Below are 21,885 nucleotides of genomic sequence, written 5' to 3'. Positions count from 1 at the left end.
AATACAACGCGAAAACACCAAAAAACGATATGCAAATGATTTAATCGATAAACACAATATTAATATAAACGTTCATTTTATGTATTAGTCAGATATGAACACGATTTACAATAGTTGCCCCCCCCCCCGAAAGCAATTTTAACAGGTTAATTGTTTGAACATTTGACGAGGTTTAAGGTTTCTGGATTAGAAGAGTTTTCTCATTATGAATGCTTTGCATTTTTGTTTATTTAAAGAAAATAAATAAATTCAATCGGTGGTTAGCAACCGAGTTAAAAGAGAATTACTGCCATCTGCTGGACATAAAGGGTACATTCTTAGAAAGACAAAATTCACACCGTCACGGTTACTGAAATCTCTTAATTTTTTATGTACAAGGGATTAAGGGAATACAAATAATGAGTAGGAAGAAACATCTCACTCTGTGCAAGTATTACTGTGAATTACCTCAGTTTCAGTATTTACCCTAATATTACGTTGTTACTAACAGTATTCACTCTGGTAATTTCAAGAAATACTCTTGTCAAGTTAAAATGCCCATTACAAATAAATGGTTTTGAAAACCAAATTGTGCTTTGCACACCTACTTTCTACACATAATTTGCACATGTGTTTTATCAGTAGTGTCAGTGCCTCGTACAGATCATAAAAACGAGACGGGGAGAAAAAAGTCACTTAGTGGCAAAAGGACGATACTGTCACTTTTTCTTTAAACAAAAAATATAAATATAAAGTATCTTATCATCTACTAAATAAGTCAATATAGCTGGTGAGAAACACTTTTATTTATTTATTTATTTATCTATTTTGGCAGCTTTGTTCTTCCATCACATGTAAGGCATGAGCCATGAGCAAATTCATTACTGCCCTTTGACTGAAACCACGACAAAAGGTAGCTAATTGACCTGTGATCTGTAAATTTGTTCTGCGTTTATTGCAAACTGCTTCGCTGTTTATTTCGTGTACAACCCACTCCCCGCCCCCCAACACCACACACAACACTCCGCCCCCCCTACATTACAGCCTCACTGTTAGAGGACTACTATTTCCAGTCAAGGACATTGCACACTTAAAATAGCCCTCTATCTGTGGATCTATTTTCATGAAAGCATCTGAAAATAATAATAATACAGTATACAAATATAGGACAATGTAACTAAGAACATTAGGTTATTATTGTTATTATAATTTGCTTTAAGATGACTTTTTTTTAACTCGCTGCACTTACAAGCCTATTGTAATTCTTATTTTTTGTCGTTAAAACTCCAGTGCAAAAGCATTTATTTACAGAAGATGCAAGCGAAAGCACACTTGAAGCAGAGATGGGCAAGCAGTTAAGCGTGCATGAAGATTGTGGATGAAGAGCCGCAAGCTCTATTTGAAGAGCCGCAAGCTCTATTTCCCCAGACGGGAGGAACGATCCTCATTCTCTTGTATCCCATCTTAAGTGCCCCTGAGCAAGGCACTTAATTGGCCCAAATGCTCCCCAGGCAATGGAAACGCTGCCCACTGCTCAACGTGTCACTATGATGTTCTCTACTGTGCTTGAGTGAAATAATTTGTACTATTTGCACCTCTTGTAGCACATCAAGGAATGTTCTTTCTATAGGTACAACACATATGTGTGGTCCGTTTACATTCAGGCACAAACATGTGGTTAGTCACAGAAATAAGAGTCAGCTATCAGTTTCTGTACTAGGCAAAAAAAAATTATAATACTTTTTATATACAAATATTAGCATGACAAACAGTGTATGTAGAGTACATACATATATATCAGGGGTGTACCAAAAAATCGATTCTCATTTAGTACGATCCAGAATCGATTTTAAATGTCCCAAAATCTATTTTATTTTAATTATTTCATACTGTCTTGCCTTTGTCTGTGTTCTGTGTGGTCATGTTGTACCCGGTTTGGCCACTGAGGGGCAGTGTGGTTCCATGCGGTCTAATACACTGTTAAGTTGTAGCCAAACTAGAGAGCAGAAGGAAAAAGTCACGATCAAGTTATTCCAATGAAAGTTTTTTTTTTTGCAGTGTGGAGCCGTTCTTTTGAGTGATAAAAGTGCCGCGAGTAGCGCGCTAAAGTAGCATTTGCGAGTCAGACTGGAGTAGATCATTACAATTCCTTGCACATCTATAGATTGAAGCAAAAATCATTGTCAATCAAATCATTTTGAATCAAAAATCGTCCCCAATCGAAAATTGATTCTAAATCGAATCGCAGACCCAAAAATCGGAATCGAATCGTGAGACATTCAAAGATTCCCACCCCTAATACATATGTATTAAAAATGTGTTGAGAGTTAAAAAAAATAAATAAAAAATAAATAAAAAGTAATGCCTGATTTTCATCAGTTCATTTTCTATGTATTACTTTAGTCACTTAAGTTGACTATTTTCTTTCTTTGACAGTAGCGTAATGTATAATGATTCCCCCATTTGCTTCTAGCTTCCACTTTTCTGGGAATACTTTCTACAATATATTGTCAGAGAATGTTTAAAGTTAGAGACTACCTGTGCTGGACGCGAGAGAGAGCCTGCTGGCTCCCCATATCTGCTCCAGTTGATCCCAAAGTGTTTTTGATGCAGTAAAGGTCAGCGTTCTGTGCAAGTTCATCCAAACTCACCCAAGCATGCCTTTCGTTCCTGCTGGAACGCAGCAGTGCCTTGCCCAAATTATTGTTGCCAAGTTTCAAGCATACATTTGCTCCAATTGTTTTATTTGCTTTGCCTACGACTTTGCTGACAACAGCTGGAAAATAATTCTATAAAAAATAATAATCCAAAATAATAATATATACTACCTGAAGTTGTTTTAGAATAGTTCACTCGAGTTGTCTTGTCTCTGGATGGTGGTTTCAAATTTCTATTGCATTTACTTTTTTAAAATAGTCCAACAGTCATGAAATTGGAATCTTAGCTTACCCTTGTTTGAAAGATACCTAGATACAATATTATTTTCTGTCTGGGACATTGCGAACATAGCATATACACATGACAATGACCCAGCTAAACATCACTTAGATCAACCCAGCGCTTCCATGTTCTACTTTTGATAGGCGGCTTCTTTTGTTTCCTATTTATAGGACTCTTTTGCTCTCTGTTTCTGTCAATCAGCACCCCCCTCCCATCACTCTTCAATTTTGTGGGATGGGTCATAAGCTTTTTTTAATGCCATAGTCTCCCAGCTCTCTGAAGGCTGAAGCAGTCCCCCATTTGCTCAAAGCCAGCGAAGGACCAGCAGCAATGGATGACGTCTATAAAGCAGCGGTAAGTACAAATAGCGCCGGGTGTATTTGTTCTGTCTGATAATATTTCAGGTCAAGATAAATATCAAAATCTAAATGATTATGTCACTCAGAGCATAGTCAGTAAGGAACAATCGCTTTGAGAGACATATGTCATTATGTGCATAAAGCTGAGGAGCCATTGTGACCGTTAGGCCCTTTCAATGTCAGGTCAGTGTATGGTCATCGGATATACGATGAGAATTCACACATGACAGACTTGAGCATAAAGGGCAAAGTGGCTCATGTGATTCTGAATTAGAATTGAGTGTAGTTCTGCAGTTGACCATTTACTGATAGAGGATTCATTCTACATATACACTGTATAATCTTGTTCTGACACTCCATAGTGCCTCTCGTCTTGACAAAACTATAATTAGAACATCAAGAACAACTGATGGAATTTTAAAACATACATGAATTGCTGTTTTTGGTTCCTGTGTCTTTTTTTTCTGTTCTTTACTTTTGGGTGGCACCACATTAGAAATATCACTATGTAGTGTGCATTTTAAAGGCAACTGGGGTTAAACCCCAGTGTAACAATAGAAAAAGAAAAAGAAAAAACAGCTGGACATAAAAGGAACAGCTGATGGTACTCCAACACATACACAGACATACATAACTCCACATGACAATCGATCTAGTACGCGCTTTCCAACAACCAGAATAGTATGTGAAGACAGCTACATGATACATCACTCATAACGCTCAGCTGTGAACAGAGGAGCAAACAGAACAGTTGATGCTTGTGCTGTCCTGTTTTTGTCCCTAGGTTGAGAACTTGACCGAGGAGCAAAAAAATGGTGAGCAAGCTAATGCTTCATTTTACGACAACTACTAGCCTACCACTGAAAACAACTTGCCTCATGCGAGTAGCATATTTTTTTTAAAATGACCTCCAATCAATAAATCAATCAATCAACCAACCAATCAATCAACCAACCAATCAATCAATTAGAGAAAGACCAATATGCTCTTTTCAGGGCCGATACCGATTATCGGTAGTCAGGGAGGCCGATATCCGATCTTTGAAGCCGATAAACATTTGCAGAAAAAAAAAAGAGATGGTGTCAACATTTTAAATAATAAAATAATAATAAAAACTCCAGCACTTGACTGCTTAAATGCCTTGAAGGACATGTTTATTAAACAGCTTTTGTGATTTGCAACAGGTTAAAGTTTTTTGTTTGCCATCAGCTTTTGCACCAACTATAATGTGGCTTCCGCACACTAACTCCTAAATACCGCTAATTCGCAGGCTAACTGATAAAAACGCTAGCCCACGAGCTAACCTAAACGCCGTTAATTTGCGAGCTAGCCGGTTCGCTCGCGGGCTAATAGCCGCTAATTCGCGAGCTAATAGTTAGCTCGCGGGCTAACCGTTCACCCACACGCTAACCCCGGGATAACTCTCAAATAGCCGCTAAAAACGGCTATTAAGTTAGCACACGAGCTAAGCTAATAGCCGTTCATTTGCGGTCTAATAGCCACTAATTGCTGCTTATTGGCTGTTAGCACTGCACGAGTAACCAATCAGATGGTGCAGTGGGCGGGCATAGACCAGCAGGGAGTCAACAGTCGCTGACTCAGAGCAGATCTGTTGTGGGTTACGATCATTGCCTGTGTGTCCCACAGAGTTCAAGGCTGCCTTTGACATCTTCATCCAAGATGCGGAGGACGGCTGCATCAGCACAAAGGAACTGGGGAAGGTGATGAGGATGCTGGGGCAAAATCCCACGCCTGAAGAACTGCAGGAGATGATTGATGAGGTGGATGAAGATGGTATGTCAGTGAATATATCACGAGTGTGATCAACAATTTTCATAGACCAATTATTTTTCATTTATGGACTGATACAGCAATACAAAAAAAAAACGTCAATCATGAGAAAGATCTCTATGTTTTTTCTTTTTGTAACAGGCAGCGGTACAGTTGACTTTGATGAATTCTTGCTTATGATGGTCCGCTGTATGAAGGAGGAGAGCAAAGGAAAATCAGAAGAGGAGCTGGCCGAACTTTTCCGCATGTTTGACAAGTATGCCTCCATATTTGTCACCTAACATTGCACGCTCTGAGTCATACGAAAACGTTTCTGAAAACCTCTTTTGATCCCGTGTTTAGGAACGGCGATGGTTACATAGACTTGGAGGAACTAAAGACCATGCTAGAGTCCACTGGAGAATCCATCACTGAAGATGACATTGAGGAGTTGATGAAGGACGGAGACAAAAACAATGACGGCAAAATTGATTATGATGGTACGTATTAGTTATTATTATCACTGTAAAAATAATAATAATAATGACATCCTCAATGTGCTTAAAAAAAGATTTTTGTGCCACAAAATAACAGATTAGAACATAAACTCATTACAGATGAAAACAAATGTATTATTTATACGCTTAAAAATCCAGCACATATTTTAGCAAACATATCCATTCCAATTTAAATCAATGGCAGACTAGCCTTACATTACTGCATAACAGCAAAAAGCAATAGTTACAGTAATTGTGTTACCTTTCTAATGCAATACTGTATTGCCAAGCCCGATTTGACGTGTTGTGTTCTGTCCAACAGAGTTCCTGGAGTTCATGAAAGGTGTTGAATAAAAGATTCAGATGACTTGTCTTTTCCTCCTCTTGCTATAGTCAGTCCTTCAGATAGGCTTCTGTTTACTCTGTTCTCGAAAGCAACACATGTCTTCAGCAGGCATCAAAGTTCCCGGACACATTTTCTGAAAATAACTTCAGTCCAGCACCAAGATTGTTTTGCAAATGCCTAGCACTCAAACATGATTTTAAATAAAACTATTTTCAGAATTACGCTTTTGGCCTGGCGTCATATGAGATGAAAGAGCATCAAATCATTTTTCTTCTATCCATCCATCCATCTACCACATCACCAACAAATCCCAAATATGACGTTCTGAAAAAGTCTTTATAAATAAATGAAAAGAAGATTATGGAGCTTAATATTTTTATTTAGAGTAAAAGCTGAAAGTCAAAGTGACAAAAAAAAATAAAGGTCACAGAATGGAACATGCATGGGAGTAGGGAGATGTGTCCTTTTCCCCTCAGCAACATACAATATATCGGTTTAGACTATTTCTGTCCCCCACGCACATTTTTGAGTGTGCAGGAAACAGAGAAGCTTAACTGTGTAGGTGTTGTCTTTCAGAAGGAAAATTGAATAAAAAGCAACAAGGCGATTGATGTACCACAACAGCAGGTGGCTTCCACCTATCAAGCTAGCATAGCCCCACATTTCCTGTCCTTGTCTTTCTTGCACGCCTACAGCTTAATGAAACAGGAAATTAAAGACACTTTAGTAAAGTGCAGTGAGCATCAAAACACGTTTTAGTTGTAACTTGACTGCGAGTGAAGAATCAAGACGAGGCTTCTCAAAGGACAACAGGTAACGTTTACCCACAAAAGATAATGATAAGAAGTATTCCTTTGTGAATTCAAATTCTGCAACACATAGTGAATGTTAAAAAATAATTCAGCGGCAATTAGAAAATCGACCCCCCATCCACCCACACACATTTTTTTGTATATTTAGAAAATATTCACATTTATTGTTTATTATCTTTTTGCGAAACTTGTTCTAAATTATGGGGAATGAACACAAATGAGTGCAATTTCAGCAATATTATGAATCAACGTTGTAGTACTGTACTGTATGTATCTTAAAAAAAAAAAAGTTATGATCTATAAATTGTTTTTAATTACATTTTAACTCATGACACCATACAAACAAAAGCGGAAACTTTTCATTACGAGTATAGCTGTGTACAAAAATACATACAAGTTGTGGCAGAGCATGAAAGCAACAAAAGGGAGACAGTAAACATCTTCGTTTGAACCTTATTCATTGACTACTACTTTGCAATATTCCGTCTCTTAATTAAGAGAAAACAGACAAATATGTAGTTAACTAAATTGTACAGTTGCACAAAACAGCATTATTGACAGTGTCATGATGCCAATTCATTCTATATGAAGTAGACCTACTTAACTCCTGAATCTTGGCGTCTTTGAACCTTCACAAATGCATCAATATTGAGTCAAATTTGAGTAACAGCCGATTTCAAAATGTCATTTAAGTAGTCATTCGAGCGTTCGTCAGTGCGCCTCCCTGTGGACTAAATGATCAACAACAGGCTGATCACGGCCCTTCTTGTATGTTTGACAAATCTGATTTAGCACATTTTTAACACACACACACACACAAAAGAACTTCGAACGAGACATTTCAGTTTTTAAAGCTTTGCTCAGCAGTAATCCTTTAAAACTTTGGGAAATGTCAATATTCATTTTAAATGTATATATATATGGAGAGAGAGAGAGAGAGAGAGAGAGGTAATTTTTATTAATATTTAAAAAAATAATTTGTATTTGTTGAGGCAATAACATATTTGGTTTCAGTTGTATTATACAGTATATACAGATACTGTACTATTATTGTTTTCTAAGAGGCAACAGACATAAGGCAGGAAGTTGTTTTACTACTGCTGCTACACATAAAAATGGCAACAAATGCATCACCACTTCTATTACTTCCCTACTCACCCCATGTGTCTGACTGACTTCAGCTCAATATTCTCGCCAAAAAACATTAACTTATAGGAAATATACTGTAGCATTTTTAGCAAATATGCTATTTGTTTTTGTTGATTTTTTATTTTATTTTTTATATACAAGCTGTCATCCTGCAGATACCCCCCCTTCCCCCAAGTTGAGAGAGAACATTTGAGATATGAGCGTTGTAAGGTGGCAGTGAACTCACCTCACAACAAGCAGCAGTTTGGCAGCCTTGTCAAACTCGACATAAGACAGTGAGAATTCAAAACAAGCACGTGACATTGCCTTACAATCCGCTAGCTTAATGCTAGCACATAATGGGAAATGCATGCATGCAACACACGTAGACAGTAAATATAAAATTACTCATAGACATATCTTCTTTATTTACTACAAAGAACAACTAATATTTCTGTGGCTTCCTAATATACTGACCTCTGGTGGCCAAGGAGCAGCACAATGTCCACTAAATGGAAGCTACCTAATGTGGCAAAAATGGTCTCCTTTCTATTCAATAATGTCAAAACTGTAGGTTTTGAAAAAATACAATATTGTGTTCAATTTATCAAATTTATTTAAAAAAAACACACACATTAAGATCTCTTTTTTGGGGTGACTGAAACGGATTAACGTCATTTCCATTCATTTGAATGCAGAATGATGATTTTAGATACACGTGTTCGTATCTCTTGGTAACACTGAGCATTGGTTCTTTTAGCAGGTCATCATGGAGTCAGCAATGAGCAACCAAACAGCGGCAGAGTGTCAAGTCCCTCCAGGAGACTACCAGGTCTTCTTGTTCCCAGCCGTCTACATCTTCGCGTTAGTTTTCGGTCTCCCGGGAAACCTGGCCGCCATCTACGTGTTCACCCTCAGGGTCAACCCCCGCACCGCCTTCAGCGTGTACATCAGTAACCTGGCCCTGGCGGATTTGGTCATCCTGTGCACGCTTCCCCTCCGGATCCACTACCACCTCAACGGGAACGATTGGGTGTTTGGCGACGTGGCCTGCCGGATCACGGGGATCCTTTTCTACGCTAACATCTACATGAGCATTTGCTTCATGACGTGCATCTGTGTGGACCGCTACGTGGCAACAGTGCATCCGCATGCTTATTTGAAGCTGAGGAGGCCCCGGTACTCGCTGCTCATCAGCACCGTCCTCTGGGCCCTCGCAGGAGTGGCAGTCGTGGCCTTCATCGTCATGGGACCTTTGAGGACAAAAGGTAGCAAATCAGGGAGCCACAGCTGCTTTGAGAACTTCGCCGCCCATGAGTGGAGCTCCCGTCTGTTGCATTACAGCGTCCTCAGCCTCATCTTCTGCTCCCTGTTGCCCTCCGCCATAATCCTGGTGTGCTACCCGCTGGCCGCCAGGCGCATCTCCAGGATCCACACAAAGACGGCCCGGCGAGCCTTGAGGGTCATCTACACCATCTTGGCCATCACGCTCATTTGCTTCCTGCCCAACCACGTGGTGTACTTGCTGCACCTGCTTCGCCGCATGGAGGTCATTCAGAGGTGTCCCCTGGCCAACGGCATCTACAACGCCAGGAGGGTCACCATGGCAATCGTCACCCTCAACACATGCCTGGACCCGCTGCTCTACTATGTCACCACCAGCCACTGCACATGTAAGGCCCTGAAGAGGACTTGGTTTAGAGTCCGAAGGCGTCGAGGCGTTTACGCTATCGCAGTGCAGAACAACGTTGTGGTCAGTGCCGGCTCAGCAACAGATGGCGCGACGGCGCTGCACTCCCACACGCGGTCGTCACAACATTACTTTCCTTAACTCGTTCACTGCCAGCCCAGCTAAAATGGAACGTTGACGTCTATAACCGTCAATGGCAGTCAATGTGTTAAAGACAAAAAGAGTATCGTAAAAAATGATTCAAAATATGAATATAGCTATTTTTAGATCATCAGGATGACTAGTACATACAAGTTATTGTTGTCTGAAATGGCGGCATTTATGGTCTGGGGCACAGAAATCTTTACCACCTCAAAATTTTCTTTACAATAATATGTTGCACTGTATACACTCCTACTAGTCTAAATATGACATTCTGATTAATATTGCATTTATGGAATATGAGTAAAGTAGCAAAATCCACCTCCATCTCAGAGGGCGACCATTTTGCCACTTGCTGTCAACTGAAAATGACATCACAGTTGCTCAAGGCTCAGGTAACGACCAATCACGGCTCACCGGTTTTTGGAATTTGGTCATGTGGCGCTAGCAAGCTAAGCCGTGATTGGTTGTCATTTTTTTGTCGACAGCTAATAGCAAAATGGCCGCCCTCTGATAAAAACGGGTTTTAAAAGTTTGACATGCGCAGTTGCTCTTCTACAATGCAATAATACTTCTAAATTCAAAAACCTTAACTCCCAGACATCACATCCGACTGGTAGCTCAGTCTACATAGATGTATATACATAGACATGATGTCTACATATGTTTATCTTGTTTCTATACACGCAGCATTTTTGTGTTCTGCGTAGACTTCTTAGTGGAATCCTACATTCACTCGCTGTTTTCAGTTAAAAAAAAATTGGGGGGGGGGGGTTAACTTTTAGATCTAACTGTCCCTCTGCAATTTTAAAGGTAAGTTAGCCAACATTGGTTGCTAGCTTGCTATCATGCTGACTGTGTGGCATTCACTGCACATGCACCCATCACTACTGCTCTTGTTTAAGGTAGAAAACGTGTCAAATATGACTAAAATGCTAATGTTTTTATGTAGTTATGTGTTTCTCAGTGTGACTGTGTAGTATGAAGATAATGTTAGGGAGTGCCCAAGTTGACCTCACTTAATTGTTACACACGTGCAGTTGTGGTGAGAGCAACGGTTAGTGCACTTGTCTTCCTTGTCGTCCTGTACTTAAATTTGTTTTTAATTTTTTTTTGTTGTGTTGGAAATCATTTCTTTGATTTCTGCGTGTTCAAATAAAACTCAAAGTTGAAGTCTCGTGGAGAAGTTTGCCAGCTTTATTTCAGAGTCTGAAAGACATCTTAGGACCTGGCTCAAACAGCTCTGGTCCAAAAGTGTAACATTCTCAAAATACACTCACTCATTTATACAAAAACAGTTCCCTCCCCCTTCATCGACAAAGAAGTACCTTTTGCCCCTACAGATATAGAGCACCCCCCATTCTTCCTGTCAGCAGAGTGAAATACACTACTTGATAATCTTACTTCAGTTCCTATCTTAATCCACTCAAGATGTGGGTAAACAATTGGCCCCCGGCGCCTTCTCGCACAAGGGATTTTTATGGACCGACCTCTGATTGCATTTACAGACATCCCCTCATTTAGATTGAATCAGAAACCTTACTTCCCCAGGATAAGAACAAAAGACTACAGATTAACTAACATATGGGGAACAGTTGTAACATATCTAACTAATATCAAAAACACTTTGAAAAATATAAATTGAAACAGAAAAACAATGTTAATAATCTAACAGTTGTTAAAGCGAATGATGTTTTGACCTTGTGGCGTCGTCGCGTCATACACTTACTGTGTATGCTTATTTTAAACAATGTAAGAATGTGAATTGTTGTCCAGTCCACCAAAGTCTGACAAATGTATCTCTACACTATCAGTGAGCCATTGGCGAGCTATTTTATGATTAATTTGACAATTTGTGAGCTATTTTATGATTAGACAACTATGAATGTAGTTATTTTAGTGGGAGCTCTGGGAAATCAGGAGGCTTTCCAGCAAAATCTGGCAATAATGAACGCGAATACTGACGATCAATACTTTACGTTAAAAGTTTAACTAGGTTTCATCTGAATTTGTTAACCCAGGGGGCAATATTGTTTGACCTATTGTACAAAACACAACAGCAAATAACTACTAAACACAGCAACATTTTACAACTGGAAGAGGTCGATACGTGGAGATCAGACTCATCACTGATTGGAAAAGGAGGACTGTCCCTATCTTCCAATGGTGTTTAGTTATTATTTTTTTGCTGTGTTTTGTTGGAACGTTATCATTTCTAGCGTAGCTGTTGGTGCGCTTTAGCAATACGGCATATTTGAGAAAATGCAATTGCAATATTTTAGTCTACTTGACTAATGTAATAAGTCCATGTGGGAGAATGAAAAGGGGTCATTTTAAATCGACACGCGACTTAATCCCTCCCCCCCCCCCCCCCCTTCATGCTGTGAGGCAGTATGAACATTAAAAGTGTAAAGATCAATGGCATCTTATTCCCTGAAAACAGCTTTAAGCTGCCAAAATATGAAACCAGAGATGGTTAGCAGTGCCATCTAAATTATGGCAATACTTGACGATGCCATACGGCATTTTTAATGTTCATACACAGTACGTTATAGAATGAAGGAAAATGAATTTTGAGTCATGTGTTCCTTTAAAGTCACCTAGCATGTAGAAGTTAGAGGTTTGAGTAATGTTTTCACACCTTAAGATAGAAAACAGAATAGGCAGGAAAACCGCAATGAGGAACATGGTAGATAGACAAACAGGTATCAGAAGTTCTGTCGAGCTGAATGTCAAGTTAAGTGCATGGGGGAAAATGAGAAGAAGTGTTGTGGCTTGTTTGTGCAGGTGCTGAAGAGGAAGTGATTAAGTGAAGGAGCAATCATGTGAGGATGGATCTGGCCAATCAGATGATGACTTGCGGTTAAGAAAGGGAAACTTACCGTCTAGACATTTTGATATCTGGATACTATAAAAGGGTTCAGGGGACGGTAAGCGAGAGTTGGTTAATTCAGCTCTCTTGTGTGTTCGTGGACAGGGTGAGTTAATCACAACCCAGGGACTGTGTTATTCTCCCAGAAAGAATATTGTAATCAATAAATTGTAAAAAGTATTTGACTTGTAATCAAACGAACACACGGAGGAAAACCAGAAAGAGGTCAAGTTACCAATGAGACATTTATTAATAAATATTCAACAAGGATGAAATAAATTCCCACACGTTTGTATTATGCTAATGCTACTTTAACAGTTTTTTTATATACTGTTTGAGTTATTTGTTGTTGTAATTAGTTAATAGTTGAAATTTGGCAATTTTTAATAGAAAAAAAAAAGTATACTTTTGGGGAGTCCACAAATGTGGGTGTCATTGAAAAAAAAAAATTATTGACCAATGTGGAGTGTTGAAAATGGCTTGCTCTCTTTGATAATGCAATGTTAAAGATTGAATAAACATGCCGTTTTGGGGGTCTCGAAATGTGATGATTTTGGAGATACAAAGTTTTGGCCCTACACCACTGAAATGCAACTGTGTATGTAAATTCAAATTTGGAGATGAAATGTTTGAAAAAAGATTGATTGACTCCAATTTCCTCATTTTGTAATTTATTCATGCATGCTTCTATCAGCTCAAACAATATCACGCCCTTGGGTTTGCAATTTCAGACGAAACGTAGTTTAAATTTTTAACGTATTAGCGCGAGTGACCATCTTCTCTTTTTTGCCATCAAACACTCAAATGCAAGCCATGGCCAACAAGGCCCCCCAGCGCAGTCCACTTTTCCTTTTCTTTAGGTGTCCTCCACTATAGAGGTTTATTCTACATTCATACACTGGATTTTTTTTCTCCATTTATTTTACTTAATTTTTTTACTTTGTACATCAGAAATGCCTTCAAGTCATGTATGTACATTAAAAAAAAAGTTGGATCTACATACAGTAATGCACTTTTCATTTGAGAATTTCACAAAGTACCAGAGTTAGGGAAAACACACAAAAAGAAAGATATGCAGTAAAGCACAGGAAAGTAAAAACTGACTATTGCATTAGATGGAAGCAGAGCTTTGACCCGTCAGTGTACCTGTGGCACTGTAGTTCAAAACAAAGCTTGTTAGAATTTCTTTCCAACAAGTAATACAGTTATGAATTAATGTGTATAAATAGAGACAAGTACAGTAAATAGGGTTGTTGCCAACTCTCTGTCCGCTCTTTACTCTCCACTGAATTAACACAGTGAGCAACAATCTTTTAATTTTATTTAGGAGGACACATTCTGCCTAGCAACAGAAAAAAGAATCTGAGCAATTCAATAGCTAGCTGACTAAAATTCTGTTTAAGTTGTGAAAAATTGTTAACAAATCACATAATTGTCTGTACACAGATTAACTTGGTGGTTTGGCCCACAAGTTCTTTCATAAAGTCAAAAACAACAACAACCCAAAATCATATTTAGTAATTGAATCAAAGTCCAGATGGGAGCCCTTTTTTCAGCAGAGTTGAAAGGAAGCTTCCAAGGTCTTCATCCTGATGGAAAAGAAATAGTTAAGAACACAGTAAATACATCATTAAGGATTTTAATAAATGACTAAATGTAACTGGAGTACACAAAGCCACATACTTGGGCTCTTTTCAAAATGACTTTTCAACCCAATTGCATGCAGATAGACGACGGTTATTCGTGTATCCTGTTCAGACAGAACTCACCATGGGACATCACTGTGTCTGCTGCAGGGTCACACCACTTTCAGATCACGCCAACAAAAAAGCGTGTCACCTCATAGTGAGTCTCGGGTGTTCGATTTCGTGGGTCCATCTCGAATCCCCATTCCGTGTGGGCACTTTAAGCGTGCTACACAAGATACTGACAGTCGGGCCAAATTTGAGCATTTTGCTCATCTCCAGTATATCACACACGACACGAGCAGTAAGCACACAGAGTGTTCCTTGTTGTGGGTGGTCTCTCACATTTAAAAAATCTGTACGTGTGTGCTGCCTGATTTACACATAGGACAGTGAGCTGGTGGAAAAGGGTTGCTAAAAGAGGAAGTCAACCAAAAGGTTTTCTTTACACTATTATGTTGAAAGCACCCCCACTAGTCTAAACACGGCATTGTGATTCGTATTACGTTTGTGGAGTATGAATTAGGCAACAAAATTCACCTTTTTTTTTTATCAATCTCAAAGGGCGGCCATTTTGCCACTTACTCTCGACTGAAAATGACATCACAGTTGCTCAGGGTTCAGGTAACGACCAATCACAGCTCACGTATTTTCTGAGTTTGGTCATATGATGTTCGCTGAGCCCTGATTGGTCGTAACCTGCTGAGCAACTCTAGTGTTATTTTTAGTCGACAGCAATTGGCAAAATGCCTGAAAGTAGTTTACCTGATAACTCCAGGAAAGCAGGATGACCTTTGTGTTGCCTTCCTCTGGTGAAGATGACACTTTGATGACGATGGACTCCACCATGACCGTGCCATCGGGAAGGTGCTGGATGGCGTAGCCCTTTAAGACACTGCAGTGAGGAAAAAGATTCATACAGTGTGCAAGTTAAAGCTTCTCCGGCTAACGTAGCTTAGCATAGTTTGCTCCCTGCAGACAAAGTGGTCGCTTATCACTAAGCTGTGATTGAGTGCGAGCGTAAAAGTGACAACATTATTTGGGGAAATGCATATGAAAAGATAAAGCAACCACATGCAACAGTTGTAGCTGGATTTTTTTTCACGTCCACTGCCAGCGGGCCATTGGAGCAGCCATCAACGGTTCCAATAAAAAAAAAATAGAAATACCTTCTCACTCACCTCTTGAGGTGTGTGTATATTCTTCGAAGCGTGTCAGGGTCACTGTGCGGGTCGTGGAGCTGCACACGACACGTGAATCTCAGCTGATGCTCGTTGAGTCCGAGCTCCTTCAGTGCTTGTTCCGAGGACACGAGCTTGAGACTCTGTGAAAGCATGAAATATTGTCAGAGAAACTTTCACAATATAATGATAGCCACTAGAAGGGGTTTAGTTTAGTTTGTTTAGTTGCAGAGCTGAATCTTTGATCATGATGGCTGACACACCACAAATTTGGCAGGAGGAGCTATTTCCAGCTTGAAAAACGTTATAGAATATAGCCATTAAACTCACATTAATACACATTTAAAGAAGGAGGCTATTTTTCCGCCAGAGGGCTTCCAAGTAACAAGCACAGACCGGAAACATGTAAGTTGCCGTACCATTGCACCGAAATGCTGCTGTGCGTATGGTCCACTGAAACCCTTCAAAACTCTATTTTTTTTTTTAAATGTCTTTGTTATTTGGAATTCAATCTGACAATTTGGGGGAAATGGGGTTGATTCTTGTCTCAAAATTGGAAAATTTTAGTTTTTTCCCCCCTTCTGTTTCCTACCACATAACATTGTTCAGCAATTTTTGTAATACAGTATTAGTTTACGAAAGTGCGGTTTTATAGCTTACTGCACTCCAGAGGAGCAAATGAAAGATGAGGTTGATTTTAAGAAGTGGGGATACCTTCTGCTGACCAGGGTGTATAACTACTTTTTTAATTTAAGAAATGTAATCTCTCTCTGATGACTGCACAAAGGTTGTTTTAACAAAGAAAGATAAAAAAGATATATATATATATATATATTAAACTCACAACCTGCCAAAAAAGAGAAATTTATAGGGTTGAAAAAGATGAATGGATACTTTATACTAATGACAAGCAAAAAGCAAAAATAAATAAATAGAAATGACAGACTGTCCATGTGGGGCCATGAACAAGCTGAAAAAGTACTCAAATTAAACCAGGCATGGGGGGAAATTTAGCCATGTTGACTATTGTTGTTACACTGCCCTCATTATGATGTAGTGCAGTTGTACACAACCACTGTATACTATCAACACATTAATACCTCCCACGCTGCCCATAATTATCCGTGTACAGGCAGAATATCATCATGATGCAGGTGGGCTACATTCAAACTTACATTATCTTTCATGATGAGGGTTCCGTGCATGATGCGAGGCTTTTTGGGATCCGGTAAAGGCCCTGAAACAACACAATCCACATTACACAATGCTTAGCTGATGAACACCTTGCAAGTGAAATTGTCTGACTTGCTGGTCTTGCTTTTTGCAACAATTATTCAAAAAAAAAAAAGGACCTCTCAGCAAAGGAGTTGACAGAAGAATATCAGAAGAGGAGAAGAATACACACACTACAGTTACATGAAATAAGCACTCATATTCATAGCTCCAGACTGCCCGGAAATGGTTAGTTCATTTACCATTAAATTAGCAGTTCATACAAACAAGACTCACCTCCTAGTGCCATTTCTCTCTTGAGAAGGTTGAGTGACATATCAACTGGAACTTTGGGATTTGTAGTCACTGTAGTGGTCTCGCCGTTCGCCGGCATGTAGCAGTCGATACCTGCCGTGGGACAGCCGACAACGTACGTCTCACGTGAGGCTCGAAAGCTAGCAAACATGTCGAGTGGACGATATCCACTCACTGAACTCCTGCTCGATCTTGCCCTTGAGGAACTGCATCTTGACCGCTTCGCCGTGCACCAGCAGCATGTTGCGAGGTTCGGCCATGCGAATGAGCTGCATGATGCCCTTGGCGTCAGCGTGGGCGCTAAAGGACATGTACTCCACCTGCAGCTTGACGTCCAACTACGAGCGTCCCGGTGCAGTGTTCAGTCAAGGTCAGGTGAAGATCACATGACACCACAGAAAGCCAATTACTTACTGTTGCTCTGCCCTCCATTTCCAGTTTCCGCTGTCCATTCAGGATCTTGTGTCCAATTGTTCCTTGTACACAGTAGCCTGGCATGATGACCTGCGGAGGTGAGAAGATGTCTTTGTACATCAATTGTGTCACATCTTTTAATTTTTTTGAAAGACACCCACCATGTTCTTCTCATTGCCGGCCCATTTCTTGAAGATTTGCAACGACTGTCCGGCGTGCAGCATTCCTGGGGTCGCAAACACCACCTGCCAATGTGCCCACACTGCTTTAACTTCTTCACTGTTTTCATTAAAGCTACTGGGTGCGGAAAATTCAATTTCAAATAGCTACTGCCACCTGTGGCCAAAAATTAAACTGCATTTCTTTCTTCACAGAACCAGCACGCTCATGACGTCACAGCCACAGACATAGGGCTGTAAATTCGAACCTGAATTTTGTCTGAGTACCCATTGTGAACAGCTAAGGTGCTAATCTACTATTTAAAAAATGTTTCAGTCATAAATGGTCAAATATAAAGGCTATTGCAAAGATGAGTTACAGAGAGCAGCTTTAAGCAGACAACGCCTTGGCAGTAAAACAAAAGAAAAAAAAAAACACTCACCATTGGTCCTGGGTTGTCGGCATACGAGCGGTCAAAGGCTTTGATGTGCTTGAATTCAAACATGTTCCTCTGCACAAATGTTTTCCTGATCTTCTGGTTGGTCCACGTGATAAATAGCTTGTAGTAATGATTGGCTTTCTCAGTCAGCCCCGTGGAGAAGTAGATGGGAGCCTTCAAGTTCATTCTCTCCCTGTCAGAGGAAGCTAATTAGCATATCAACATAAAATGTTCATTGAAAAGAGGAACCTTTTCTCACAGTGCAATTTACCAAAATGTTTCCAAAAGGATGCAAAGTTCCTGGGCTCTTCCGAGGGCAAACACTGGGATGAGAACCTGGACAAAATAATAATGGGTTTGTCGAATCTTACGAAAAATGACAAAACACTAAACTTTCACATGAATACAAACAGTACTTTTCCTCCACGTTCTATAGATTCGTGCACTTTCTTCAGGAAGTCTCTCTCTCTGCACCTCTTGGAGTCCCGTATGGTGGTGGCATAAGTTGACTCTGAGATGAGAATGTCTGGGCGGCACTTGTCGATCCAAGCGGCACTGCCAACATGCAATACAACATGAAAGAAGTTGTCTCAAACCAACAAAACACAATAGTGACCCGGTGTGTATATATACACCTGCATTCAGAGTTGAATTCTGATCAAAACACAGCCAACCATTGAGATTGCGTGACCTTTCTAAAATAATGGCCTTTGACTTGACATTAATTATTTTTGGTCTTAATTAAACTAAAATTGCCTACATCGTCAGTTGAACATATAATGAAAATGTATGAATGTTTTTAATTATAAATAAATAAAATATACTCAGTAATTGGTTCCGTTTTTAGTGTTTTCTGAAAGAAAAAAAAAGCCATTATTTTAAGAATGTGACGATTGGTTTACTAGCCATCTCCCTCCATCTTCAGAAGATATGCTGCCAGTATGAATAAGATGCTTTCAAAACATATATTTCTTTGCACGTTATGACCTTTTGTATTTACATTAACATTTTGGAAAACCTCAACCAAGATTTTTGTTTGCTTTCTCCTCTCATAAGTCACAGTAAATTAGAACATCCATCTTCTTTACCGCTTATTCTCACAGGCATCACAAGTTCAAACAATTCTGTAATACTGGTCGACAGGCAATTTATTTGGATTAAAACAATGAAATAATTGAAATAGAAATAATCTGTTCTAGGTCAAAGTTGACAATAATAATGAAAAAAAAAGAAAAGAACACAAAACGCCAAGTGAGCTGCATGTGTGCTAAACACTTTCATCCCACCTCCTTTTGCGCATGCACCGTCAAAGATTTGGGTGGTCGACACATTTTTGGTTCAATGTTGTAATAGTAAGTGGTTAACTTATTTTTATGCTTGTATGATAATTATTTTTTTTGCCTGTACTGTTTCACAATGAGCTGGGAGAAATTCATTATTTTCAAAAGGGGAAACATTTCTATGAAATTATCCAATTCGTAGGTCGACCACTGTAGATGTTGTCAAAGCTAAAATAAAATAAGACATACCTAGAGTAGTTAACTTACCCTAAATGTCTGTCTGGTGTCATGTTGTAGTCACCCTAAATGAGACAAGACAGTTATTCCAAGCTGATGCTTCATGTTAGACTGGTTTCTAGCCAGGATTTCAAATTAACAACACTGTGGTGATACTGGGGTCTAAATAAATGAGTAACTTTCTGTCTATTGTTCCTCTTCATTTCCCTCTTTTTAGGTTTGTGATTCAAACAAATGCAATGGAAATGCAAGGACACTGATGTGTATGTTGCTGCTTTGCTAGCCATGAAAATACCAATGACTACTTTCCTGTTAGCCATTTAAGCATCACTGGGTGCCTTGAAAGGTGCTAAAGTAAACTACCGCCATTCGCAAGGGGTAGGGATCGAGGCCTGCCCCAGATAGCAGAAACAGACAGTACCTGACCCCTCCTTCTAAAAAGGCTCATAAATGACTATATTGTTTGAACTGAAAGACCACGATCCCAAAACATTAGAATTTTCAGACACATCTTACATTACCCTTAAAAATAAACGGCTCCAAGAAGATTTAATGTCGGAAATATGAACCAAAAGCGCTTGTGTATGTTGCCTTTTCAACCCATAAAAATACTAATTGTCAAGCAATAACGACACCTCTTGTATATATTTTTTTTAGCTTGAGAGAGCAAAATCATTCACATTCAGGTAAAACTCCCCGTAACTTCATCGTCTAACAACCTGAGCTAAACTTAGCTTTTTTTCCAATGTGAAGAGGTGAAGGCGGTGTTTCACTGTATATAAATGTAAGCTATTATAACTACTATTAAAAGTTCACACTCACAGTGTAGACCACTGACTCCGAGCCCACTTTGATCTGCACCATAGCAGCACCCAGAACATGGCCGGCGTAGTATGCCTTGATCTCCAGTTCATCATCCACCTGCATGGACGCACACGCACAAAGATATCTCAATTTAAAAGAAAAGACGATCGACAGATGACATGGCAGGGTTCTAGTAGGACAGACAACAAGAGCCCACCTGGACAGTCTGGTGCAGGTTCAGTGGGATGACTTTCTTCATGCAATCCTTGATCATCTGTGAGGTGAAGAAGTTGGTCTCTCCCTTCTTGTCCACAGTGATCTTGCGAAAGTCCTCCAGCAAGATGGGGCAGATGGCCTTGGTGGGATGCGTCATGTAGATTGGCCCGTCGTAGCCCACCATCTCGCTCATATAGGGAAGACCGCCACAGTGGTCCAAATGGAAATGGCTAACAAGAGCAGAAACTTCTTTATATAAGCTGTCTACGAGCGATGAATATGTTAGAGCTGTTTGAACCAACCTGATGATCACACAATCCAAAAAGTCTGTCAGGCGCCCATTCTGAATGATGTACGAGAAGTCTGGGAAGCGTCTCTGGAAAAACAACATAGCTTTATTTTCAACAAAGAGAATATAAACAAACAACCATTCACCCACTTACGGTACCATGAAATGTATTTGCACCTTTCTGATTCAATGTTTTTATATTTATCACATTTAAATATTATGGAACATCAAGGAAATAAATATCTAAGACAGCCCAAGATTATTATTATTTTTTTTTTAATATTTCACAGGCCATAACAGTTGCCTGACCTAAATTTAATAGTTGAGAAAGACCTTTTAATCGAATAAAAAGTTCTCCTTTTAGTAATAGCATTTTTCCGCATTCAATTTCTGACACGACTGGAAGATAAGGTCAGTTTTATTTTGTTGACTATTAATTTAGACTCACCCAAAATGATTTTAGCTGTGACGTTACATGCCATGTACTGTATGTAAATTATATGTTGTATCAATAAAATTTAATTACATTTGTTTAGTCAAAAGTGTTTTGGCAAGAACTCACATCATCATTGTATCCCATGTGCATGCCGCAGTCCAGCATGATGTTTTTGCCTCCGATGGAGACGATGATGCAGCTGCGTCCAACATCCTGTCCAGCACCTTGGAAAAACAAGACACAAGAAGAACGTTACAAACAACAACAACAACAAAACAAGACATAATGGAACTGTAGTTTGGTGAGTTGTTAGCATCCCCGCTAACAACCTCTGCTGGACATCCATGGATCAATACTTTTAGTTATTTGAGACTGCAATTCCAGACAAAGTTCTGCCTTAGTATCTTCATGTTGTATGTATGTACGGAACGTGACAGAGCCTTCGCGGATGCTAGCTAGCAAGTGAACTCACCTAGTGGTGTTACTTTTATTTCAGGCATTTTATCGCCCGTTTCTTTTCAGTTAAGTTACGAGCGCGAGCCGAACTTCTGATTATGAGCACATACTCATTTAAAGTGAACTGTTTAATGTCTCAAGAATTATAATTCTTATGTGCAACTGTGTATATTTCGCTCATGTAGAGTCAAGCAACACAGACAATAAGACAGTAACAGAGTCCGGGCT

General features: G+C 39.5%; 3 protein-coding genes across 4 annotated transcripts; 2 read left to right on the top strand and 1 right to left on the bottom strand.

Moving 5' to 3' along the window:
* Positions 1 to 3,137: 3,137 nt before the first annotated feature.
* Positions 3,138 to 6,112, top strand: LOC147179265 (troponin C, slow skeletal and cardiac muscles-like). The gene is made up of 6 exons (XM_086068149.1): positions 3,138 to 3,273; positions 4,063 to 4,093; positions 4,926 to 5,072; positions 5,211 to 5,325; positions 5,412 to 5,548; positions 5,868 to 6,112. Exons 1-6 carry the CDS (start codon positions 3,250 to 3,252, stop codon positions 5,897 to 5,899), a joined length of 486 nt encoding a protein of 161 aa, XP_085924275.1. The 5' UTR covers positions 3,138 to 3,249; the 3' UTR covers positions 5,900 to 6,112.
* A 529-nt stretch (positions 6,113 to 6,641) lies between these two features.
* On the top strand, positions 6,642 to 9,897 carry LOC147179264 (lysophosphatidic acid receptor 6). The gene is made up of 2 exons (XM_086069502.1): positions 6,642 to 6,704; positions 8,592 to 9,897. Exon 2 carries the CDS (start codon positions 8,601 to 8,603, stop codon positions 9,660 to 9,662), a length of 1,062 nt encoding a protein of 353 aa, XP_085925628.1. The 5' UTR covers positions 6,642 to 6,704; positions 8,592 to 8,600; the 3' UTR covers positions 9,663 to 9,897.
* Positions 9,898 to 12,049: 2,152 nt separating this feature from the next.
* ints11 (integrator complex subunit 11) lies at positions 12,050 to 21,867 on the bottom strand. Of its 2 annotated transcripts, none has more exons than XM_086069814.1 (17): positions 21,674 to 21,867; positions 21,328 to 21,425; positions 20,779 to 20,852; positions 20,478 to 20,706; positions 20,279 to 20,377; positions 19,487 to 19,521; positions 18,356 to 18,494; positions 18,211 to 18,275; positions 17,943 to 18,132; positions 17,503 to 17,586; positions 17,342 to 17,431; positions 17,103 to 17,265; positions 16,910 to 17,020; positions 16,576 to 16,637; positions 15,401 to 15,543; positions 14,985 to 15,114; positions 12,050 to 14,123 (listed from the first exon to the last, which is right to left on the bottom strand). In XM_086069814.1, exons 1-17 carry the CDS (start codon positions 21,699 to 21,701, stop codon positions 14,061 to 14,063), a joined length of 1,803 nt encoding a protein of 600 aa, XP_085925940.1. In that variant the 5' UTR covers positions 21,702 to 21,867; the 3' UTR covers positions 12,050 to 14,060. The 2 variants fall into 2 exon arrangements, with proteins under 2 accessions (XP_085925940.1, XP_085925941.1); XM_086069815.1 differs by having other exon boundaries at positions 14,985 to 15,104.
* Between the last annotated feature and the right edge of the window lie 18 nt (positions 21,868 to 21,885).

Source organism: Leptonotus elevatus, chromosome 2 (assembly GCF_054856555.1).
Source record: "Leptonotus elevatus isolate MCC_2025b chromosome 2, RoL_Lele_1.0, whole genome shotgun sequence".
Lineage (NCBI taxonomy): Eukaryota > Metazoa > Chordata > Actinopteri > Syngnathiformes > Syngnathidae > Leptonotus > Leptonotus elevatus.
The sequence above is the reverse complement of the archived record's forward strand: the minus strand, read 5'-3'. Positions and strand labels throughout refer to the sequence as shown.

Excerpts from the sequence above, each read along its gene's own strand:
- LOC147179265 (XM_086068149.1), top strand. The coding sequence starts at position 3,250 with ATGGATGACGTCTATAAAGCAGCG. Across the intron at positions 5,073-5,210 it reads TGATGAGGTGGATGAAGATG|GCAGCGGTACAGTTGACTTT; the intron begins GTATGTCAGTGA and ends TTTTTGTAACAG. Across the intron at positions 5,326-5,411 it reads CTTTTCCGCATGTTTGACAA|GAACGGCGATGGTTACATAG; the intron begins GTATGCCTCCAT and ends TCCCGTGTTTAG.
- ints11 (XM_086069814.1), bottom strand. The coding sequence starts at position 21,701 with ATGCCTGAAATAAAAGTAACACCACTAG. Across the intron at positions 21,426-21,673 it reads AATAAAAGTAACACCACTAG|GTGCTGGACAGGATGTTGGA; the intron begins GTGAGTTCACTT and ends TGTTTTTCCAAG. Across the intron at positions 17,021-17,102 it reads CAAGATCGAGCAGGAGTTCA|GTATCGACTGCTACATGCCG; the intron begins GTGAGTGGATAT and ends GTCCCACGGCAG.
- LOC147179264 (XM_086069502.1), top strand. The coding sequence starts at position 8,601 with ATGGAGTCAGCAATGAGCAACCAAACAGCGGCAGAGTGTCAAGTCCCT.